Genomic DNA, 21,682 nt, shown 5'->3' with positions numbered 1-21,682 from the left:
GCCTAGCTTTGGTACGTGCAGACGAAAGGGAATTTAGGCAAGGTGAATAATTTACATTTGACCACTAAGTCCTCTTCAGTCAGCCAGGTTAGGGAATGCTGTGGTGGTGTACAGATATTTACTGAGTTTAGAGACAGTATTGCTGGGAAATGTTGTTGGAGTGAGGAACCATCCCCAAATGATTGCAAGCACATTACCATCAAGTCAGTTCATGTCCTAGTCATAGGCTCGTCAACTGAGTGAATGCTGTCACAAACTGACACTGGCCAGGATCTGACATTGCATGGAAGCATTAGAAACATCACAATTGGGCAGGCTCCAATGCCATCAGGAGTGGAATGGCAGCATAAAAATTGCAGCAGATTGACACTTGAGTTGAGTGCCAGTATCAAGTGCTCACAGATTTGAAATGTGGAAAATGGCCATGTTACAAAAGAATTTGTATATCAAGGGTATAATATGACTTCAGCTTGTAAGAGGTCTTAACCATACAACCTGAGCACATTATAAAAATTTGAAATAAACATGTTACTTCATCTCTCAAAAGGTAAAAGAAAAAAGGAATTCAATAATAAAAAATGACAGCAATTTTACAGCAATTAAATTTTAGTTCAGTAGTAAAAAGATGCTTTCACAAAAAACAGCTGAGAGAAACAATTAAACGATATTTGAAACAAATGCAATAGAATGAGAACCTACATTTCATAAATACGAATATTGGCAGGAATGGCACTAATAAACCCCACTAATTTTCTGTTTGAAGATACACGAACTCCACAGTGCCACTGTGGTAACCAGCCTGGAGGACGAAGAGCCCTGTAAGAATATGCACCTTTTAGATCAACAATCCTAATTAATTTTAATTTAAAATAAAAGTCACAAAAAGCAGCATTAAGTAGAATTGTGTACTCACCACTGTAAAAACTGAGGAGAGTAATCAAATCTAAACATATTGTCATCATCTTCCACATAATTTTCACTTAACAATGTATACAATTCTTTCAGCTGCAAGCAAAAACAGTTTAATTAAAAAACATAACACATTAATAATCTAAGCCTCATACCAGTCACTGAATATTCAATTTTTTTAAATGTGAAAAAGTTTCAGTGTGCCAGTTTTATAACAATGGTCAGACACTGTGATGCATGTTCCAGTTTCATTTAAAAAATGAAATGGATAAATATTTTCCATTGTGGCAGCTGAAATGCATAATTATGTAAACTTGTGACAAGGAAGCTAGGTACAGTCAAGCTCACTACTACAAACCTGGGTCATGTAGGGAAACGGGAATGCCAAATCAGTTTTCATTATGGATTCATCTTATTGATATTTGAGCTAAAAATACAGATTGCCTTTTTTTAAAAATAAAATTTGGTGTGATTTCTACACTCAACAAGGAATCCCAGTACTGGAAATTATACAATTTCTACTTTGTGCACTAATGCAAGAATCAAACAGCATTGGGCATGGTGCAGATAAAGCTCCCTTTGCTGCCCAATCATAAAAGAGTACTTCCTGCTGTAGGAAGAAACTCTCATTATTGGGTGAATTCTTTCAAATTCCTTCAATTGCTATTTACACAATAGTGCAGATAAAACTGAAGCTGCACGATCAAGAGTAATGAGCAAGCTATATAGCTAAGGCAAAGGGATTTATTCTCTGTTCATGTGGCCAGTAACATTGTGTATTAAAATCCTTGAGACAAATATATCAGCAACAGCAAGCTTTCCTACTAATGCACTCAAAAACATATATGAATGATAATTTTATGTTGATGAAGTTAATTTCACAGCCACATTTTATAAGACATGTTTTATAAAATTAATCATATCGCAAACAATCTACAAAAATTGGATTTATTTGGTGCAATTGGTCAGACTGCCTTAAATTTCGTTAGAATGTAGTACCCAATGAAGCATTTTGAAGGGAATCACTGTTGTAATGTACGGAAACGCAGCAGCCAATTTGCGTACAGCAAGGTCCCACAAACAACAATGAGATAAATGACCAGATAATCTATCTTAGTGGTGTTGGTTGAAGGATAAATGTTAACCTGGACAAATGTGATTCAGTAATCCTGCATTATACTGGTATTAACCACTGGCTATGAGTTTCTTGAAATAATTTACAAAGCCACTTTAGGTCCCACTATACACACTCCTAAACATAAATGGTAAATCCTGATCCAACTTCACCTACACAATTTCACAAGTGTTGCATTTCAATTCCCTACATCAGTTATCTCAATGGCTTCTTCAATTTAGCATCTTTGTGCAGTGGGCTCACATCTGCTGTGACCTAGGTTGTGAATTCTCAAATTCATTTCAACAAGACCCTTCCAGGCAAAGAGAAAGAATTTTCATTTCAACATTTTAGATTGGATTGGATTCAAGTTGTGTTCCACACCTTCTTTGAGTCTAACCCACTACAATATCCAGCCTCATACCCCTCTCAGCTGATGAAAACTATGGAAAAATAAATTACCCAATGTCTTGTTCTCACAGCTTGCAACAAGGAAAGGGGAGAGAATAATGCTCAAATATTACACAAACTGAATTTTAGTTAAGATGATCATATTTATAAGAAAAAGAAAACAAAACAAGCAGTGACCTTTTTCAAATTTAAAATGTTTGAACTACAAACCTCTTCAGAACTGCCCATATCCAGAGTATCCCACATGAAGCCCTGAGGCAAAGAATATGGCTCTTGACGGATATTCTCTTTATCTGGCTCAATGGAACCATGAGTTGTCACAACTTCATCTATAAGGACCAAAACAGAAACACTTTCATAAATGCACCAATTACTTAATGTAGATGTTAACATAAATCAACTATATTTAGATGGAGATGTAACGGAGACTCGGTAAACAGACACATTTTCTGAGACAAACTATTAAACCAAAAAATTAAATTTGTATGGCTTAATTTCACAATTAAATATACCAATTAACAGGCTTTTAAAAGACTAATGTTCAATTTAGTAGCATCTGCAAGTTTTTTAGAAAAATGTTTACACTTGGTGCTTCTGTAGTTCAGATCGAGAGGTTGATATTTAAGTGCCATTCCCTCCTTTTCCCCACCTTGTTCAGTATTAAAATTAGCTCCCTTAGCCAGATGATAGAATCATAGACCCATTTTTTTTGTGTGGATCTACAATACTGCAATCAAGATAAGGAAGCCGTTATCGCAATGTAAACAATGTAAGGGAGTCAGTGCACAGACATCACTTTCTTGTTACCAGAAGTGCCAAAAGTAAATGCCACCTCCAGTTTTCCTCATAGGAACTTAATTTTGTAAAATAATTCAGATTTTGGAAGAACTGTAAATAGATATATCAATTTATATGTTCAGCTCTCCATAGCTCATGAGCTGTGGAGAGCTGAACATATAAATTGATAAATGAATTCACTAATAATAAATAATCCTTTATGGAAAAGATATGAAAGTGTTTGCACTTTTCCTTTAACTATCTTACAGTATTTAAGGGCATATGTTGTAGCTTATACTGCTGAACTCAGTACATGAAGATTAAATGATAATAATAAAATAACTATACATGACATTAGTTAAAGTGAAAGGAATGAGAAAATAATTTAAGAATGGTAATCAACCAGTCCCTAAAAGCCTGCAATTGGTACAAAACAGTAGATAATAAGGGAAACCAAGTATTAGGCTGATGAAGGGTCATCAATTAAAAAAATTATCACTAGGAGAGCGAGGAGAAAGTTTAGGTCAAATTTTGTCAATTAAAGGGGTTGTTGGATCAGGGTGTGATTGAGGCAGTAATCATTGTATCTTTTAAGGGAAAATTGGATTAAATATTTAAAAGGGGGGGGGGGGGGGGAAGATACAGGATATGGGGAGAGAGCACGGCAGTGGGATTAGTACTGAACTTCTCAAAAAAAACTGGCACAGGTAACAAGCTGTATGGTCTCCTTCTGTGCTATAAACCTCTATGGTTCTATGATGTAACGAATGGTGAGGTTTGATCGAAAGACAGAATGTAGAGAGGTCACAACTGGAAACTGGAAGCATACGTTCAAAGTAGAAAATCATAATTAAGCTGGCATTTAGGAGGAATTTCTTGATATAGTGAGATTTGGAACTGGTTGCTATTTAGCTAATGTTGTTTCGATGATTGCCTTCAAAAAACAATTTTCCAGCATACCAAAATATTACATGGAGCGTACAGCACTGAAACAGGCCATTCGGCCCAACGGGTCTATGTCAGTGTTTATGCTCCATACGAGCCTCCTCCCTCCCTACTTCATCTAACCCCATCAACATATCCTTCTATGCCTTTCTCCCTCGTGTTTATCTAGCTTCCCCTTAAATGCATCTATGCCAGTCACCACAACTACTCCTTATGGTAGCGAGTTCTACATTCTAACCACTCTCTGGGTAAAGAAGTTTCTCACGAATTCCCTATTGGATTAATTAGTGACTGAGTTATATTTATGGCCCCTAGTTCTGGTCTCCCCTGCAAGTGGAAACATCTTCTCCACGTCTACCCTATCAAACCATTTCATAATCCTAAAGACCTCTATCAGGTCATCTCTCAGTCTTCGCTTTTCTAGAAGGATATGATGAAATGGAAAGGGGGAGGGCAGGAGAGTTGAAATTTCGAAATGGATACAATTAGCTTGATAGTCTCTATAGCTAGTGTCAAGCTAGATATCCCCCAGAATTAGCCTTATGTGGAACTTTATGGTCCAGAGTGGCTTTACTGGAATGCTCATAGTGGATGCAGCAAAATAAGTTATGCCAAAACAATCTAACTTGGCCCATCTGGCAAGCCTAGGTTTCTTTTTCACCTCTGTCATTAGCCCATCTCACAGTTGTGTTGGGTTTCAATATTCAGTATGCAGTATGAACATTAACATATTTGAACAAAAACAGGTTTAAGTTTAATAAATGTATTTTGGCATTAAGGTATTCATATTAATGGTACAGAAAGTCCACTGATTGTTTAGGGAAGCAAAAAAAATAGTAAGTTTTACCCCTCAAAACTATATGCTCTTGCAGAAGATGCATTTATAGGGTAAAAACTTGTTTTTGTATCTTAAAAAAGCAGATTGATTAGGAATACATGACCACTATCAATCCCAGACAACACCCACAGCACATTTTTGGGACAATTGTTATTTAGCTGGCATTGATTTTTTAAAAAATCATTCTCAGGATGTGGGCATCGCTTGCATGGCCAACATTTACTGCCCATCCCTAATTGGCCAAGACAGTGGTAGTAACCGAGAGGCTGGCTATGCCATTTCAGAGGGTAGTTAAGAGTCAACCACCTTGGTGTGGGACCGGAGTACATATAGGCTGAACCAGGTAAGGACAGCAGGTTTCCTTCCTTAACGGACATTAGCAAACCAGTTGGGATTTTATAACAATTCAACAGCTCATGGTTACTTTTACTGAAACCAGCTTTTTATTTTCAGATTTTTGAAAACTAATTCAAATTCTCAAACTGTCATGGCGAGATGTGAACTCACGTTCTCTGGATTACTAGTCCAGTAACATTACATTGTTAATAACTTGTCTTAACAAACCAAATGTTGGACCTTTCCTGTGCTTAGGAATCCTCCTTTTACTATAAGAGGATTGCTGAGCTGAAACTGCACCCTTCACAACAACAGAAGACATCTATATGTAGTGTAGTCAGTCAGAATATGTGTTAAACGTACTAAGTTTGGGTACCGGTTGGGTGTCCCAGAAGTGGTATCTGTGTTGACTTGCCTCCTCCAGATTCTTGGCAGGGCCTTGGCATGCTGTGAGCAACTCCATGGCTCTTTGAATATCCTGTAGTTTCTGCATTGGAACGGAGGGATTCTAATGAGAATGAACATCATCAGGTTAAAAAAAATGTTTAAAAAAAGGTTCATTTAAGCACCAATGAATCTCTCGTGCAGAGTAATTTATATTCCCCTTTTTGTCACCAGTTTTGAATGGAATACAGTTGCAAAAGTGACTTTGAGACATAAGAAAAGCTTATTTAACAGTGCCACCCAGAATACATGGCACATTTCTGACCATTCTAATCTACCAATCTGCACACTATCTCAATACACATTATCAAACCTATTGCAGTGAGCTCTACTTTACATACAATTAAGCAAGAGAATTTGAAACAAAACTCCTGTTTCATATAGAATAAAAAACCTTGCATTTATATAGCACCGATCATATCCTTAGGATGTCCTAAAACTCTGCACAGCCAATTAATTACTTTTGAAATGTAGCTACTGTTGTTTTGTAGGCAGATGCAGCAGTCATAAGCACACGGTCCTATAAACACCTATGAGATGAATAATCAGCTAATCAGCTTTTACTGGGTGGTGTTGGTTAAAATACAAAAACTCCAACCCAAAACATCATCGGGCTCAAACAATTAACTTTTAAAATATTCAATAAAACCAACAGCATCTCCAAGTCTGCAGAAACTGTGAACATAAACAAAGCAAGACTGGTGCTTTCAGAACTTGCAAGCAGCAGTTCCAACCCTTATCTCTGATGACAATGCTTTTTGCTTACTACTTCATTCTTTTGAGGCTGCTCTTCTCAGGTCCTAAGCTCTTAGTTTGGTATGGTTTCACTGTTGCTTCTAAACTTGAAGCTGCTAGCTTCAAAAACCACTGTACACTAAAAAAAAAAGTCTGGTCAATTTAGGATAAATTCTGGAAAATTTCTCTCCAACCCCCTAAAGCACTAAAAAGTCCAGAAGACTGTGATAGCTCATGGCTCATCCTCATCATCCCAGCTAGCTAACTTACCTTCTGTGACTGGACTTGTCCACATTGAAGGATATATGCCACACCCGGATCTATTCCCCTAACTTACCTTGACCCCTCTGTCCTTGCAAACTACCACTCCGTCTCCAACTTGCCGTTCCTCTCCAAAGTCTTTGAACGTGCTGTCCCCTCCCAAAACCATCCTCATCATTCTCGCAACACCATGAGGACACCCAGCTCCTCACTGCCATCTCCATCAACCCCCTCCACTGCTACTGAGTTGTCAACCTGCTTGTCCGACATCCAGTCCTGGATGAGCTGCAATTTCCTCCAATTAAACATTTGGAAGACAGAAGATATTGACTCTGACCCCCACCACCAATTCCATCCCCTTCCCTGGCCACTATCTCAGACTGAACCAGGCTGTTCACATCTTCAGCGTCCTATTTGACCGAGCTGAGCTTCCGCCCCATATCCTCTCCACTACAAAGACCGCCTATTTCCAGTTCCGTAAGATCATCCAGCTCCGCCCCTGCCTCAGCCCATCTGCTGCTAAAACCCTCATCCTTGCTTTTGTTACCTCCAGATTCGACTACTCCAACGCTCCCCTGGCCGGCCTTCCCATTTTCCACCCTCCATAATCTTGAGCTCATCCAAAACTTTGCTGTCTGTATCCCAACTCGCACAAAGTCCTGCTCACTCATCACCTGTGTTCGCTGACCTATACTGGCTCCCGGTCCATTAATTTAAAATTCTCATCCTCGTGTTCAAATCCCTCCACTGCCTCATCCCTCGTTGTAATCTCTGGAATCTCCTCCAGCACTCAAGAACTCTGCATTCCTCCAACTCTGGCCTCTTGAGCATCCCCTACTCCCTTGGCCCTACCATTGGCGACCGTGTCTTTCGGCGTCTAGGCCCTAAACTCTGGCATTCCCTCCCTAACACTTTCTGTCTCTCTCTCCTCATTTAAGACCTTCTTTAAAATTTACCTCTGACCAAGCTTTTAGTCATCCCTCTTAATGTCTCCTTCTTTGGCTCGGTGTCAATTTTTGTCTGATTAAGCGCGTGACTGCCTTGGGATGTTTTCCTACGTTAATGGCGCTATATAAATGCAACTTGTTACCTAAATCAACCTGCAACCTACGCATTTTGTCCATATTAACTTATGCCTGTATACATTTCTATGCTATCTGCAAATTTACAAATAGTTCCATTAATGCCTGCATCAAAATCATTAATGAAAATAATACACAGCAATGGAGCCAGCACAGATCTGTGCAGAACCACACTTTGAGCAAACCCCATTCAGATCCACTCCCATTAATACCAATCCTCTACTGGGCCAAACAATCTGGAAGGCCACAAGTTAAAATCTCCATCTGAATTAACTAGTCCCAGTCAGGACAGAAATGGAATACTACAATTAGCCTCAGTAACCCTGGGATGGCAGGGGAGGGAGACTTCCTCCCATTCCTGATCTCTATCCAACAACAGTCTTCTCTCCCCCCTCCTTCCACTAGACTGCACATCCAGACGTTAGGTGAGGCAAAGATCAGGCTTAACTACTTTGGTCTCACTGTCTAAGCTCACATATGAAAAATGACCACTTCAGTAAAGTCGTGAGGTCTCTGTTGCCCGTGAAACCACTTTAACATGATTTACTCCCTTCAAGAGAAAAGGTTAAAGGGAGAAAAGTTATAAAACTGAAAGTGGGGGGATATTATAAATAGTGCTCATATATGCATATTTCAGCAGTTGATCTCAATACACGGGGAAGTTAACTCTGTGTTGGGGAGGGGGGAGGAAAAGAAGGGAATGTTGGGGGTGCGTGTGGCTATATATTTTGGAAGTTGGGTTTCAGAAGTAAATTTGCTCCCCAAGGGCCAGTGCAATGCCAAACTCAGGAGTAGAACCCTACTGAAATGGGTTTTGGGCAACGACAAATCCAAAGTCTATTTGGAACGTGAAATGTAGCAAAAAAGAATGAGCAAACTATAGCATTTCAAAATAGTGCAATTCATTTACAATTTACCTATAGCCTTTATATATGCACAAAATTCCCACCACTTAAACCCACCATGGTTTTTGTTTATTTTATGGCTCCAGATAAGGTTTAATTTGGGTATCAAACAAATTTAATTTGGTTAATTTACAATTAAATGCTGGGGCATTTTTTCCTAAGTAAACAACAAATGTCCAGGTATATTCTTGGGATAATTGGGATATCTGAACTGAAACCATAGGAACAGGAGTGGGCCATTTAGCCCCTCGAGCTGGTTCTGCCATTCAATGAGATCATGGCTGATCTGTGACCTAACTCCATATACCCATATTAAGGGATATGGGGCAAACAAAAATCTATCAATCACAGATTTAAAATTAATAATTGAACCAGCATCAACTGCCGCTTGCAGAAGAGAGTTCCAAACTTCTACCACCCTTTGCATGTAGAAGTGTTTTTAGGCTATGTCCCCTAGTCCTAGACTCTACCTTACCAGTTCCCCTTAATATCTTGAAAACTTTGATCAGATCACCCCTTAATCTTCTAAATTTCAGGGAATGTGGAATTCTAATTTGTGTGCTAAAAACAGAAAATGCTGGAGAAGCTCAGCAAGTCAGGCAGTATCTGTGGAGAAAGAAACAGAATTAACATTTCAGGTCGAAGACCTTTCTTCAGAACTGCATCCAGTACATGGACCCCTCAGTCTCTTTCGACCTCCACTATTCCAAGCTTTTCGCCATTTAGAAAGTACTCGGATCTATCCTTTTTAGGCCCAAAGTGGATGACCTCTCACTTGCCTACATTGAAATCCATTTGCCACAGTTTTGCCCATTCACTTAATCTATTAATATCTCTCTGTAATTTTATGCTTCCATTTACACTGCTTACAATGCTACCTATCTTTGTGTCATTGGCAAACTTGGATATGTGGCTCTCTATCCCGTCATCTATGTCGTTAATAAATACAGTGAATAGTTCAGGCCCCAACACAAATCCCTGTGGGACACCACTAGTCACATTTTGCCAATTTAAGGACCTGCCCATTATCCCTACTCTTTGTCTCCTGTCACTCAGCCAATTTTCTAACCAGGTCAATAATTTGTCCTCAATTCCATGAGCTTCAACTTCAGCTGACAGTCTCTTATGAGGGACTTTATCCAATGCCTTCCGGAAGTCCATATAAACAACATTCTCCCTGTCCACTACTTTAGTCATCTCTTCAAAAAATTCAATCAGTTTCGTCAGGCATGACCTACTCTTTACAAATCTTTGCTGACTCCCTCTGATCAGCTGAAAATTTTCAAGGTGTTCAGTCACTCTATCCTTAATTACAGACTCTAGTAATTTCCCGACAATAGATGCTAGGCTAACTGGTCGATAATTCCCGGGTATCCCTTTCTTAAATAACGAAGTGGCATGTGGAATTTTCCAATCTAAAAGGAATGGTTCCTGAATCAAGAGAACTTAGGAAGATTATAGTTAGGGCATCTGCAATGTTCTCACCTACTTCCTTTAAAACCCTGGGATAGGAACCATCTGGTCCTGGGGATATGTCGCTCTTTAATGCCATTATTTTCTTTATTACTATTAATTTGTTTACGTTAATTATGGTGAGTCCCCATCCGATTCAAAATTAGTTTCCTTGGGGTATCCGGCATGCTATCCTCTTCCTTTGCTGTAAATGCTGACACAAAGTAATTATTTAACATATCCGCCATTTCCTTCTTTTCATTCACAATATCACCATTATCAGTTTTTAAGGGGCCCACATTGCTCTTGACAACCCTTTTTTTCCCTAACATAATTTGTATACGTTTTGCAAGTTTCTTTTCGTATTCCCTTTTTGTAGTTCTTACTATCTGTTTTGTCACTCTTTGCTGTTCTTTGTATCTCTCCCAGTCGCCAGGATCTGTGCTATTTTTTGCATGTTTGTATGCTTTTTCTTTTAGTTTTATGTCATCCCTTACTTATTTTGTCGTCCACGGCTGTTTTTCTTTGGCAAGTAGAGCTCTTGCCCCTTAAGGATATAAACTAGTTCTGTATCATGTTAAATTCTTTTTTGAACACCTCCCACTGATCTTCTGTCGTTTTACCCATTAACATTTGTTCAGTTTACTGTGGACAGTCTCTGTCTCACCCCGTTGAAGTTGGCCATACCTGAATTTAGAATCTTAGCAGCTGTTACGGGTTTCTCCCTTTCAAACACAACATTGAACTCGATCATATTATGATTGCTATTAGATAGATGTTCACGCACCGCTAGGCTGTTAACTAAATCTGGCTCATTACTCATTATTAAATCTTATATGGCCTGACCCATTGTTGGTTCTAGGATATATTGTTGCAGAAAGCTGTCCTAAACACACTCAATAAAGTCGTTACCTTTCTGACATGCTCGTCTGCTTATCCCAATCTAAATGAAAGTTAAAATCCCCCATTAAAACCACTCTGCCTTTGCTTCATGCATGTCTAATCTTTGCATTTGTCACTTCACAGCTGCTACCAGGGGGCCTATACACAACTCCAACTACAGTCTTAAATCCTTTTCTATTTCTTAATTCTACCCATAAAGTCTTCACTGCCTGCTTACCTCTTGTTATATATTTTTTTATTTGTTCATGGGATGTGGGCGTTGCTGGCAAGGCCAACATATATTGCCTATCCCTAATTGCCCTCGAGAAGATGGTGATGAGATGCCTTCTTGAACCACTGCAGTCCATGTGGTGAAGGTTCTTCCACAGTGCTGTTAGGAAGGGAGTTCCAGGATTTTGACCCAGCGACGATGAAGGAACAGCGATATATTTCCAAGTCAAGATGGTGTGTGACTTGGAGGGGAACGTGCAGGTGCCTGCTGCCCTTGTCCGTTTAGGTGGTAGAGGTCACGGTTTTGGGAGGTGATGTCGAAGAAGCCTTGGCGAGTTGCTGCAGTGCATCCTGTAGATGGTACACACTGCAGCCATGGTGCGCCAGTGGTGAAGAGAGTGAATGTTTAGGGTGGTAGATGGGGTGCCAATCAAGCAGATTGCTTTGTCCTGGATGGTGTCGAGCTTCTTGAGTGTTGTTGGAGCTGCACTCATCCAGGAAAATGGAGAGTATTCCATCACACTCCTGACTTGTGCCTTGTAGATGGTGGAAAGGTTCTGGGGAGTCAGGAGATGAGTCACTCACTGCAGAATACCCAGCCTCTGACCTGCTCTTGTAGCCACAGTATTTATGTGGCTGGTCCAGTTAAGTTTCTGGTCAATGGTGACCCCCAGGATGTTGGTGGTCGGGGATTCGGCGATGGTAATGCCGTTGAATGTCAAGGGGAGGTAGTTCGACTCTCTCTTGTTAGAGATGGTCATTGCCTGGCACTTGTCTGGAGCGAATGTTACTTGCCACTTATGAGCCCAAGCCTGGATGTTGTCCAGGTCTTGCTGCATGCGGGCACAGACTGCTTCATTATCTGAGGGGTTACGAGTGGAACTGAACACTGTGCAATCATCAGCGAACATCCCCATTTCTGACCTTATGATGGAGGGAAGGTCATGATGAAGCAGCTGAAGATGGTCTATGCCTACTAGGAACTGGGTTTAAATTATTTAAAATCACATCATGTAGGTTGTTCGCAGCTAAAAGAGAGAGGGGAAACTTGAATCCCATCTGACTGGGCTGAATCTCAATCAAAATCTCAGAACTGAAAGGACAATGTCACAACGCGCACCAGTTCCTGACCGTCTTGTAGCCATGGCTATCATATCGTACCCTCTAAGCTGAATTTGCGCCTGCAATTCATTCAGTTTGTTCTTTATACTCCATGGGTTTGTATAAAGAACGCTTATTTGTGTCACCTGTCCTTCTGCTCTAATGTTGTTTTTCCTTGCACATTTCTTATATCTCTCTACTGATTTAATTACTTTACAATTTTTAGTTTTCCCTTTACCTGTAGTGCCTAAAGCATAATTTCTGAGTATTACTCTACTCGCTTCCTTTTCATTTGTTTTAGAATTATTATTTATACTACCTTTTTCACCTGAGCCCTCCCCTCCCATTTACTAGTTTAAAGTCCTTGTGACCGCCCTATTTATCCTTTCCGCTAGGACGCTGGTCCAAGCCCGGTTCAGGTGGAGCCCGTCCCAATGATACAGTTTCTTCCTCTCCCAGTATTGGTGCCAGTGTCTCATGTAATGGAACCCCTCTTTCCCACACCACTCCTTCACTTCCTTAATCTGCTTATCCCGATGCCAATTTGCATATGATTCAGGTAATAATCCAGAGATTATAACTCTTGAGATCCTGATTTTTAAAAATTTAGCTCCTAGCTCCTAGCTCCTGGTACTCTCTGAACAGGGACTCTTGCCTACTCTTTCCAATGTTGTTGGTCCCAATGTGAACCACAACGATTGGATCCTCCCTCTCCAAGCCAGTTCCAGATGTCCCTCACCCTGGCACCAGGTAGGCAACATAACATGTGGGATTCTCAATGCTGTTTACAAAGGATGCTATTAGTCCCCCTAATTATTGAATCCCCTACAACTACCACATCACGCTTCTCCTCCTCCTCCTCCCCCCCCCCCACAACTTTGGACAGTCTCCTGTACCAGGGTGCCATGGCCAGCATTCTGGCTGTCCTTTTGACAGTCTTTATCCTCATCCTCCAAGGTAGCAAGTACATCGTACCTGTCGGATAGGATCAGTTTCCGTGAATTTTTTTTTATTATTCGTTCAAGGGATGTGGGCGTCGCTGGCGAGGCCAGCATTTATTGCCCATCCCTAATTGCCCTCGAGAAGGTGGTGGTGAGCCGCCTTCTTGAACCGCTGCAGTCCGTGTGGTGACGGTTCTCCCACAGTGCTGTTAGGAAGGGAGTTCCAGGATTTTGACCCAGCGACGATGAAGGAACGGCGATATATTTCCAAGTCGGGATGGTGTGTGACTTGGAGGGGAACGTGCAGGTGGTGTTGTTCCCATGTGCCTGCTGCTCTTGTCCTTCTAGGTGGTAGAGGTCGCGGGTTTGGGAGGTGCTGTCGAAGAAGCCTTGGCGAGTTGCTGCAGTGCATCCTGTGGATGGTGCACACTGCAGCCACAGTGCGCCGGTGGTGAAGGGAGTGAATGTTTAGGGTGATGGATGGGGTGCCAATCAAGCGGGGTGCTTTATCTTGGATGGTGTCGAGCTTCTTGAGTGTTGTTGGAGCTGCACTCATCCAGGCAAGTGGAGAGTATTCCATCACACTCCTGACTTGTGCCTTGTAGATGGTGGAAAGGCTTTGGGGAGTCAGGAGGTGAGTCACTCGCCGCAGAACACCCAGCCTCTGACCTGCTCTCGTAGCCACAGTATTTATATGGCTGGTCCAGTTAAGTTTCTGGTCAATGGTGACCCCCAGGATGTTGATGGTGGGGGATTCGGTGATGGTAATGCCGTTGAATGTCAAGGGGAGGTGGTTAGACTCTCTCTTGTTGGAGATGGTCATTGCCTGGCACTTATCTGGCGCGAATGTTACTTGCCACTTATGGGCCCAAGCCTGGATGTTGTCCAGGTCTTGCTGCATGCGGGCTCGGACTGCTTCATTATCTGAGGGGTTGCGAATGGAACTGAACACTGTGCAGTCATCAGCGAACATCCCCATTTCTGACCTTATGATGGAGGGAAGGTCATTGATGAAGCAGCTGAAGATGGTTGGGCCTAGGACACTTCCCTGAGGAACTCCTGCAGCAATGCCCTGGGGCTGAGATGATTGGCCTCCAACAACCACTACCATCTTCCTTTGTGCTAGGTATGACTCCAGCCACTGGAGAGTTTTCCCCCTGATTCCCATGGACTTCAATTTTACGAGGGCTCCTTGGTGCCACACTCGGTCAAATGCTGCCTTGATGTTCTCTATCTCACCTGGGTTCCCCTTACTCTGTACACTATCGGTCACACCAACTCCATTCTGATCCTGCACCTCTCTATGAGGTGTGACCAAGGTCTGGAGCAAACTGCCCAGATACTCCTTCCCATCCCTTATGTGTCAGAGTGTCTCCAACTCACACTCCAGCTCAATGACTCTGAGCTGGAGAGATTCGAGGCGGAGACATCTACTGCAAAGGTGTTTACTCGGGACATTCTCGATGTCCACAAACTCCCACATACTGCAGTCCAGACACACAATCTGCTCTGCCATATCTTACTCTTATATTTATTTATAGATAATTACTTTGTTTGTTTTGGTTTTTTTTGCTTTTTATTTTAAAATTTAGCACCTCCTTCCCCATCTAGACCCTACTCTCACCAAATTCTCAAGTTCCCACTTGGTGCACAATCCATTCTGTTCGCTCTGTGCTTCAGCAGATACCTTCCAATCATAAAAGATCAAACTCAAAGCCTTGTTTTCATGACTTTAAAATTGTGCATTCAATAGGTCTTACATTTAAATCCATTGAAATCATGCTTTTCATATCCCTCCCACCCAAAAAAGCAAAGATACTTAAAAATGTTTCAAGCAAAAATGCCAGCAGCACCTCACTCACCACCATCATATATCAGAAAATCACAGGCCAAACAGCGTGCCCAAAATCTTCCAATGTGCGCTGGCAGCAGACGAGCTTCCTTGTCACTGCGCGTACTCAGAATACTTAGCCCAACAAATTATATTGGTTTAATCAGCATCACTTTAACAATGACCAACTTTCTTTCTTCCTCCATTCAATTTAAAATCTAATAAAGCATTTTGACATACTGAGATGACACATCGGTGTATGAGAATATGTGGGTTTCTATTTTCTAAAGGCAACTACCATGAGTAAATTCATTATCAAGTTTGGTGAAAGTCTAACAAAATTTAGTATGCATCAGGCTTGGAACATTTCCCTGCTTTGTACGCAGTAACATCAAGCACTCTCAGGTCAGTTATAGTATCAAGCAGGTTCAGTAAATGTTTTAAATATTCTACTATTGCCCCCTTCTAATCACAACACATTTCACAAAATAAAAAGCAATGGGTCTAGTGTTAGAAGGTAATGGATAAAGCTCGACAGACTAACATCAAACTCATATCAGCAAACCCATTGCTAGGTGGCTGCCTGTAAAGAACATATTTTCAGTCTTAGTTATTAGCTGGCAGAACCCAGGCTCATCTTTGGTGGAGTGGTTGGAGGGGTGCAAAAGCTATAGAATAGTGATAACTGGGGACTTCAACTATCCTAATATAGACTGGGATAACAATAATAATAAGAGGCACAGAGGAGGAGGGATTTTTGAAATGTGTTTGGGATAACTTTCTTAACCATACGTTTCCGGCCGAACAGTGAAGGAGGCATTGCTGGACTTGGTTCTACGGAGTGAGGTGGGTCAAGTGGAGCAAGTGTCAGTGGGGGAGCATTTAGGGAGCAGCGATCATAGTATCATAAGGTTTGGAACAGCTATGGAAAAGGACACGGACCACTCTAAAGTAAAAATACTCAATTGGAGGAGGGCCAAGTTCAATGGGATGAGAACAGATCTGGCCTGGGTAAATTGGAATCTAAGATTGGCAGGCAAAACTGTAATTGAACAGTGGGCGGCCTTTAAGGAGGAGATGGTTCGGGTACAGTCTAGGCACATTCCCATGAAGCAGAAAGGTAGGGCAACCTGGATGACAAAAGAGATAATGAGTAAGGTGAAATGGAAAAAAGGGGCGTATGACAGATGTCAGGTTGATAACACAAGTGAGAACCAGGCTGAATATAGAAAGTTCAGAGGGGAAGTGAAAAAGGAAATAAGAGGGGCAAAGAGAGAGTATGAGAACAGACTGGCGACCAACATAAAAGGGAATCCAATAGTCTTCTACAGGCATGTAAACAGTAAATGGCTAGCAAGAGGGGTGGGGCCGATTAGGGACCATAAAGGAGATCTACTCCTGGAGGCACAGGGGATGGCTGAGGTACTAAATGAGCACTTTGCATGTGTCTTTACCAAGGAAGATGATGATGCCACAGTCTCAGTAAAGGAAGATATAGTTGAGATACTGGATGGGCTAAAAATTGATAAAGAAGAGGTACTTGAAAGGCTAGCTGTACTTAAAAGTAGATAAGTCACCCGGTCCGGATAGGATGCATCCGTGGTTGCTGACGGAAGTAAGAGTGGAAATAGCGGAGGTACTGGCCATAATCTTCCAAACATCCGTAGATATGGGGGTGGTGCCAGAGGACTGGAGAATTGCAAATGTTACACCCTTCTTCAAAAAAGGGTGTAAGGATAAACCCAGCAACTATAGGCCAATCAGCTTAACCTCAGTGGTGGGGAAACTTCTAGAAACGATAATCCAGGACAGAATTAACAGTCACTTGGACGAGGGTGGATTGATCAGGGAAAGCCAGCACGGATTTGTTAAAGGTAAATCCTGTTTAACTAACTAGTTTTTAATGAGGTAACAGAGAGGGTAGATGAGGGCAACGCAGTTGACGTGGTGTATATGGACTTTCAAAAGGCATTTGATAAAGTGCCGCACGGTAGGCTAATCTTCAAGATTGCAGCCCATGGAACGAAGGGGGCAGTAGCAACATGGATACAGAATTGGCTACGGGACAGGAAAGAGAGTGTAGTGGTGAACAGTTATTTTTCAGACTGGAGGGAGGTGTACAGTGGTGTTCCCCGGCGTCAGTGCTGAGACCACTGCTTTTCTTGATATATATTAATGACTTGGACTTGGTTGTACAGGGCACAATTTCAAAATTTGCAGATGACACAAAACTTGGAAGGGTAGTAAACAGTGAGGAGGATAGCGATAGACTTCAAGAGGATATAGGCAGGCTGAAGGCAGAAAAATGCGAAGTGATACATTTCGGTAGGAAGAACGAAGAGAGGCAATATAAACTAGAGGGCACAACTCTAAAAGGGGTACACAGGAACAGAGAGATCTGGGGGTATATGTGCACAAATCGTTGAAGGTGGCAGGGCGGTTGAGAAAGTGGTTAAAAAGGCATAAGGGATTCAGGGCTTTATAAATAGAGGCAGAGTACAAAAGCAAGGAAGTCACGATGAACCTTTATAAAACACTGGTTTGACCACAACTGGAGTATTGTGTCCAGTTCTGGGCACCACACTTGAGGAAAGATGTGAAGGCCTTAGAGAGAGTGCAGAAAAGATTTACTGGAACGATTCCAGGGATGAGGGACTTTAGTTACGTGGATAGACCGGAGAAGCTGGGGTTGTTCTCCTTGGAACAGGGAAGGTTGAGAGAAGATTTGATAGAGGTATTCAAAATCATAAAGGGTCTTGACAGAATATATATATATATATATATATATATATATAGAGAGAGAGAGAACCTGTTCCCATTGGCGGAAGGGTCAAGAACCGGAGGACATAGATTGAAGGTGATTGGCAGAAGAACCTAAGATGACATGAGGAAAAACTTTTTTACGCAGCACGTGGTTAGGATCTGGTGGAGGCAGATTCAATCGTGGCTTTCAAAAGGGAACTGGATAAGTACTTGAAAGGAAAAAATTTGCAGTGCTACGGGGATAGGGCAGGGGAGTTGGACTAGCTGGATTGCTCTTGAGCCAAATGGCCTCCTTCCGTGCTGTATCCTTTCTTTGACTATAGGTTTATATTAAATCTGTAACTATGCTGTCAGTAGATTCTGTTATTGATGCGTACAGCGTCTGCGCTAGCATAGCAGTCTTCTCACTTACTAGTCAGGAGTAAACCAGCAGACAAATTATCTCAGTTCTAAGCACTAGTCAGTTTTGAAGTATAGGAAACTGTGTTCATGTTAAAAGCTGAAAGCACACTTATCAACACTTTCACATAAGAAATTGTGCACATTGAGTTTTTCTTCTTTGTTCTGCATGCAATGTGAACAAATTAGTAAAATAAACAAAAATATGGCCTCACTTTTGAAGGAGGCTGTTGAACTTTGATTTCCTGCGAATCTGAAGCAGAGTCAGACTTGGTGCTAGCAGAACTAGGCTTCTCTTTCTTCTTTTTCTGCTTTTTCTTCTTCTTTCTGGCTCCAGTATCCCCTCCAGGACTTCTGTCAGCAAATTTAGAAAATATGAGAAAAATGGATATTACAACAGTAAATTTTATAAATTAAGCTATGTAATAATTCATTAATACTGCATGTATCAACATTCTATTGACACAGATGAATATTAGAATGAGATAAGGCCTCCTCCTGTAATTGTAACTACTATGATACTTAGTCCATCAAGTTTCTATTGTGGCACTCTTCGGTCACGATTCAAAATTAACCATTTTCATCTGTATCTTGCCTTGGCACTAAGCTCATCTCCTCCTGTCGGGCCTAGAAGCTGTCCATTTCCTTTTTGAATACTTTAATTCTACAACTCAAAATGGATAGCAGTTACTCCTTAAATTACAGAACCCTCCCTTAGTTCTATACAAAATTGTTTTACATCCACCCATCAAATTTCTTTCATTATTTAAAAAAACTTTGATCATATCTCTTCCTATCTCCTAACATTTCCTGCTCAATCCACACTGGTAATGGGATGCATTTAGCAAAAAACTCTAGTATAACACATTTGAATTACACTTCTATTCATATGTTCTGTCTCTGCGAGTTAAGCAATTTTATATTTCAGTAGCATTGTACTGACTCTGGTACACCAAGTGAAGTTCTCTTTTCTCCCCTTGTATAATTTGAATGAGGAATAGAATATGACTTCTGCTTTTCATTTATCTTTCAGAAAGACATTGAAGCAATTAACTTACTTCTAGGTACAGGTTTGTAAAAGGTTATGTACAATTAACTTGCTGTAACAATGAAATTAAATGGAAGCACTTCTTTACCCAGCATACCTTACAATATTTCACATATAGGGCCCGATGTTAGCAGGGCTGCAGGTTCTCGTGGGTAACGCGCCCGGTGAAATTAGTCAGCTTCCCGCGCGATTGTAGCATCCAATCCACTAATTGGATCCACTTACCTGGTCCTCCGGGTTCCCCACTGTTGATCTGCGCGTCGGGCGGGCTGCGCATGCGCAGTAAGATCTGTCAGCTGGAGCAGCTCTATTTAAAGGGGCAGTCCTCCACTGACAGATGCTGCAACAAATAGAAAAAATTACAGCATGGAGCAGCCCAGGGGGAAGGCTGCTCCCAGTTTAATGATGCCTCACTCCTGGTATCAATACATGGGGTGAGGAGGAGGGGGAGGACAGAGATCTTCCCCCCAGCGTGAGGGAGGAAGCGGCCTGCCTCTGCCACCAGGAAGGCCTGGCTCGAGGTGGCAGAGGAGGTCACCAGCGCAACCAACATATCGCCCCCCTGCATACAGTGCAGGAGGCGCTCCAATGACCTCAGTAGGTCAGCCAAAGTGAGTACACGTAGTCTTTCCCCTACACTCCGTCTATCACATCACTGCCCCCACCCCACATCTCCTTCAGCACTGCCAACACTACTCCGTCACATCACCCCTCATACCCACTCAAAGCTCATCCTCATCTTACCTGCACCTACTCACCTCGCCAGTACTCATCCCGCCACTACCACTCAACCCAATCCTCATACAATCTCATGGCTCTCTCTCATACTCACCCTCTCGTGCATCTCTTTCACAGCAACAGGGCATGCATCACATATGTGCAGTAGGAAGCGTACGGCAAACGTGTCGTGAGCATGAAGGGTGTTTGAGGGTTTGTCATGGGTGTTACTTAATTGAATTTCTGACCAACTCACATTACATATTATATTGGCACCACTACTGCCATGTCTTCGCCAATCCTGTCTGGTTTGTGCAATAATGCCCTCTCCTGCGGATCACTATGAGGATCCACAACTGATGCCACCCATTGTGTCACTGCAGAGTGGGTGTAGGTGTATTTGCAGGGCTCTTCTGCGCAGACGACTGAGACACATCGGCGATGTCCCCGGTTGCACCCTGGAAGGATGCGGAGGAGAAGTTGTTGAGGGCAGTGGTGACTTTGACAGCGACAGGCAAGAAGATGGTGCTCGGGCCAGCCAGGAGCAGCTTGGCATGAAAGAGGCTGCAGATGTCCACGACTACATGTCGAGTGACTCTGAGCCTCCGTGTGCACTGCTGCTCAGAGAGGTCCAGGAGGCTGAGCCTCGGTCTGTGGATCCTGTGGCGAGGGTAGTGCCCTCTGCGACGCATCTCTCTCTGCGGTAGCCCTCCCTCCTGCTGTACAGGTGGATGTGTCACAGCACTCTGTTGTGGAGCTTCACGTGTCAGAGGTGGACGGCGTGGATGGCGAGGCTGTTCGCCCTCCGAGGAGGTCATGACTGCAGCTACGGCGGCCCCCATCCGCAAGATGTACATCTGAGGGGGTCCGCAAGGTAGGTACATGTCTCTGGACCCCGGGGTAAGTGTGCAGGTTGGTGACTTTGACTGTCAGGAGGAGGGTGGTGGAGGCCAAACTTTGTCCCAAGTGACAGAGTGGCCTCCTGCAATGGGTGAGGGTCTCCCCCCATCACCTGTCAAATGGACCTTTGCAGCTGCCACAGGCTGACAGCTGCAACACATCCATTTGACCTGGGAGTGTTTCCCCCAGTATGGGAAACAGTCCCAGTTTGCTCTAAAATCCCACATAATCCCTTAATCAGGTCAGTTAATGACCTGAAATACCAAACTAAATATTGTCAAGTGGCATCCCGCTGGCTTTAATTGCCTGCGGGATTCCCACCAGCGGGGGCTGCGCGCGCACGCCGGCGCGTCAGCGGGGAACCCAGAAGTGCGCGGGTTCGGGGCGGGCTCCGATACCGCGCCGGGATTCTCCGATTTTCGGAGCCCCTCCGCCAGGAATGCACCCGATAGCGGGTGCTAAAATGACGCCCATAAACTCTAATTAGGCAGAGTCAACATAGTTTTATGAAAGGGAAATCGTGTTTGACAAATTTATTAGAGTTTTTTTTTTGAGGATGTAACCAGCAGGGTAGATAGAGGGGAACAAGTGAATGTAGTATATTTGGATTTTCAAAAGGCATTCGATAAGGTGCTACGCAAAAGGTTGTAACACAAGATA

The 21,682-nt window shown here is 42.4% G+C and overlaps 1 protein-coding gene across 3 annotated transcripts in view; it reads right to left on the bottom strand.

Annotated features, from left to right (window-relative positions):
* nmt2 (N-myristoyltransferase 2) overlaps nucleotides 1-21,682 on the bottom strand; it is a 66,186-nt gene that overhangs the window by 25,997 nt on the left and 18,507 nt on the right. For all 3 annotated transcript variants that reach the window (XR_010967328.1, XM_068006813.1, XM_068006823.1), the window contains exons 2-6: nucleotides 18,573-18,711; nucleotides 5,694-5,838; nucleotides 2,645-2,763; nucleotides 914-1,005; nucleotides 700-816 (exon numbers count right to left, since the gene is read on the bottom strand). Coding sequence is in view for 2 of the 3 variants with exons in the window: in XM_068006813.1 (XP_067862914.1) it covers nucleotides 700-816; nucleotides 914-1,005; nucleotides 2,645-2,763; nucleotides 5,694-5,838; nucleotides 18,573-18,711 (612 nt within the window). In the remaining variant the exon portion in view is untranslated. The remainder of the gene's footprint in view (nucleotides 1-699; nucleotides 817-913; nucleotides 1,006-2,644; nucleotides 2,764-5,693; nucleotides 5,839-18,572; nucleotides 18,712-21,682) is intronic.

The sequence above is a fragment of the Heptranchias perlo genome, chromosome 2, assembly GCF_035084215.1.
Source record: "Heptranchias perlo isolate sHepPer1 chromosome 2, sHepPer1.hap1, whole genome shotgun sequence".
Lineage (NCBI taxonomy): Eukaryota > Metazoa > Chordata > Chondrichthyes > Hexanchiformes > Hexanchidae > Heptranchias > Heptranchias perlo.
The sequence above is the reverse complement of the archived record's forward strand: the minus strand, read 5'-3'. Positions and strand labels throughout refer to the sequence as shown.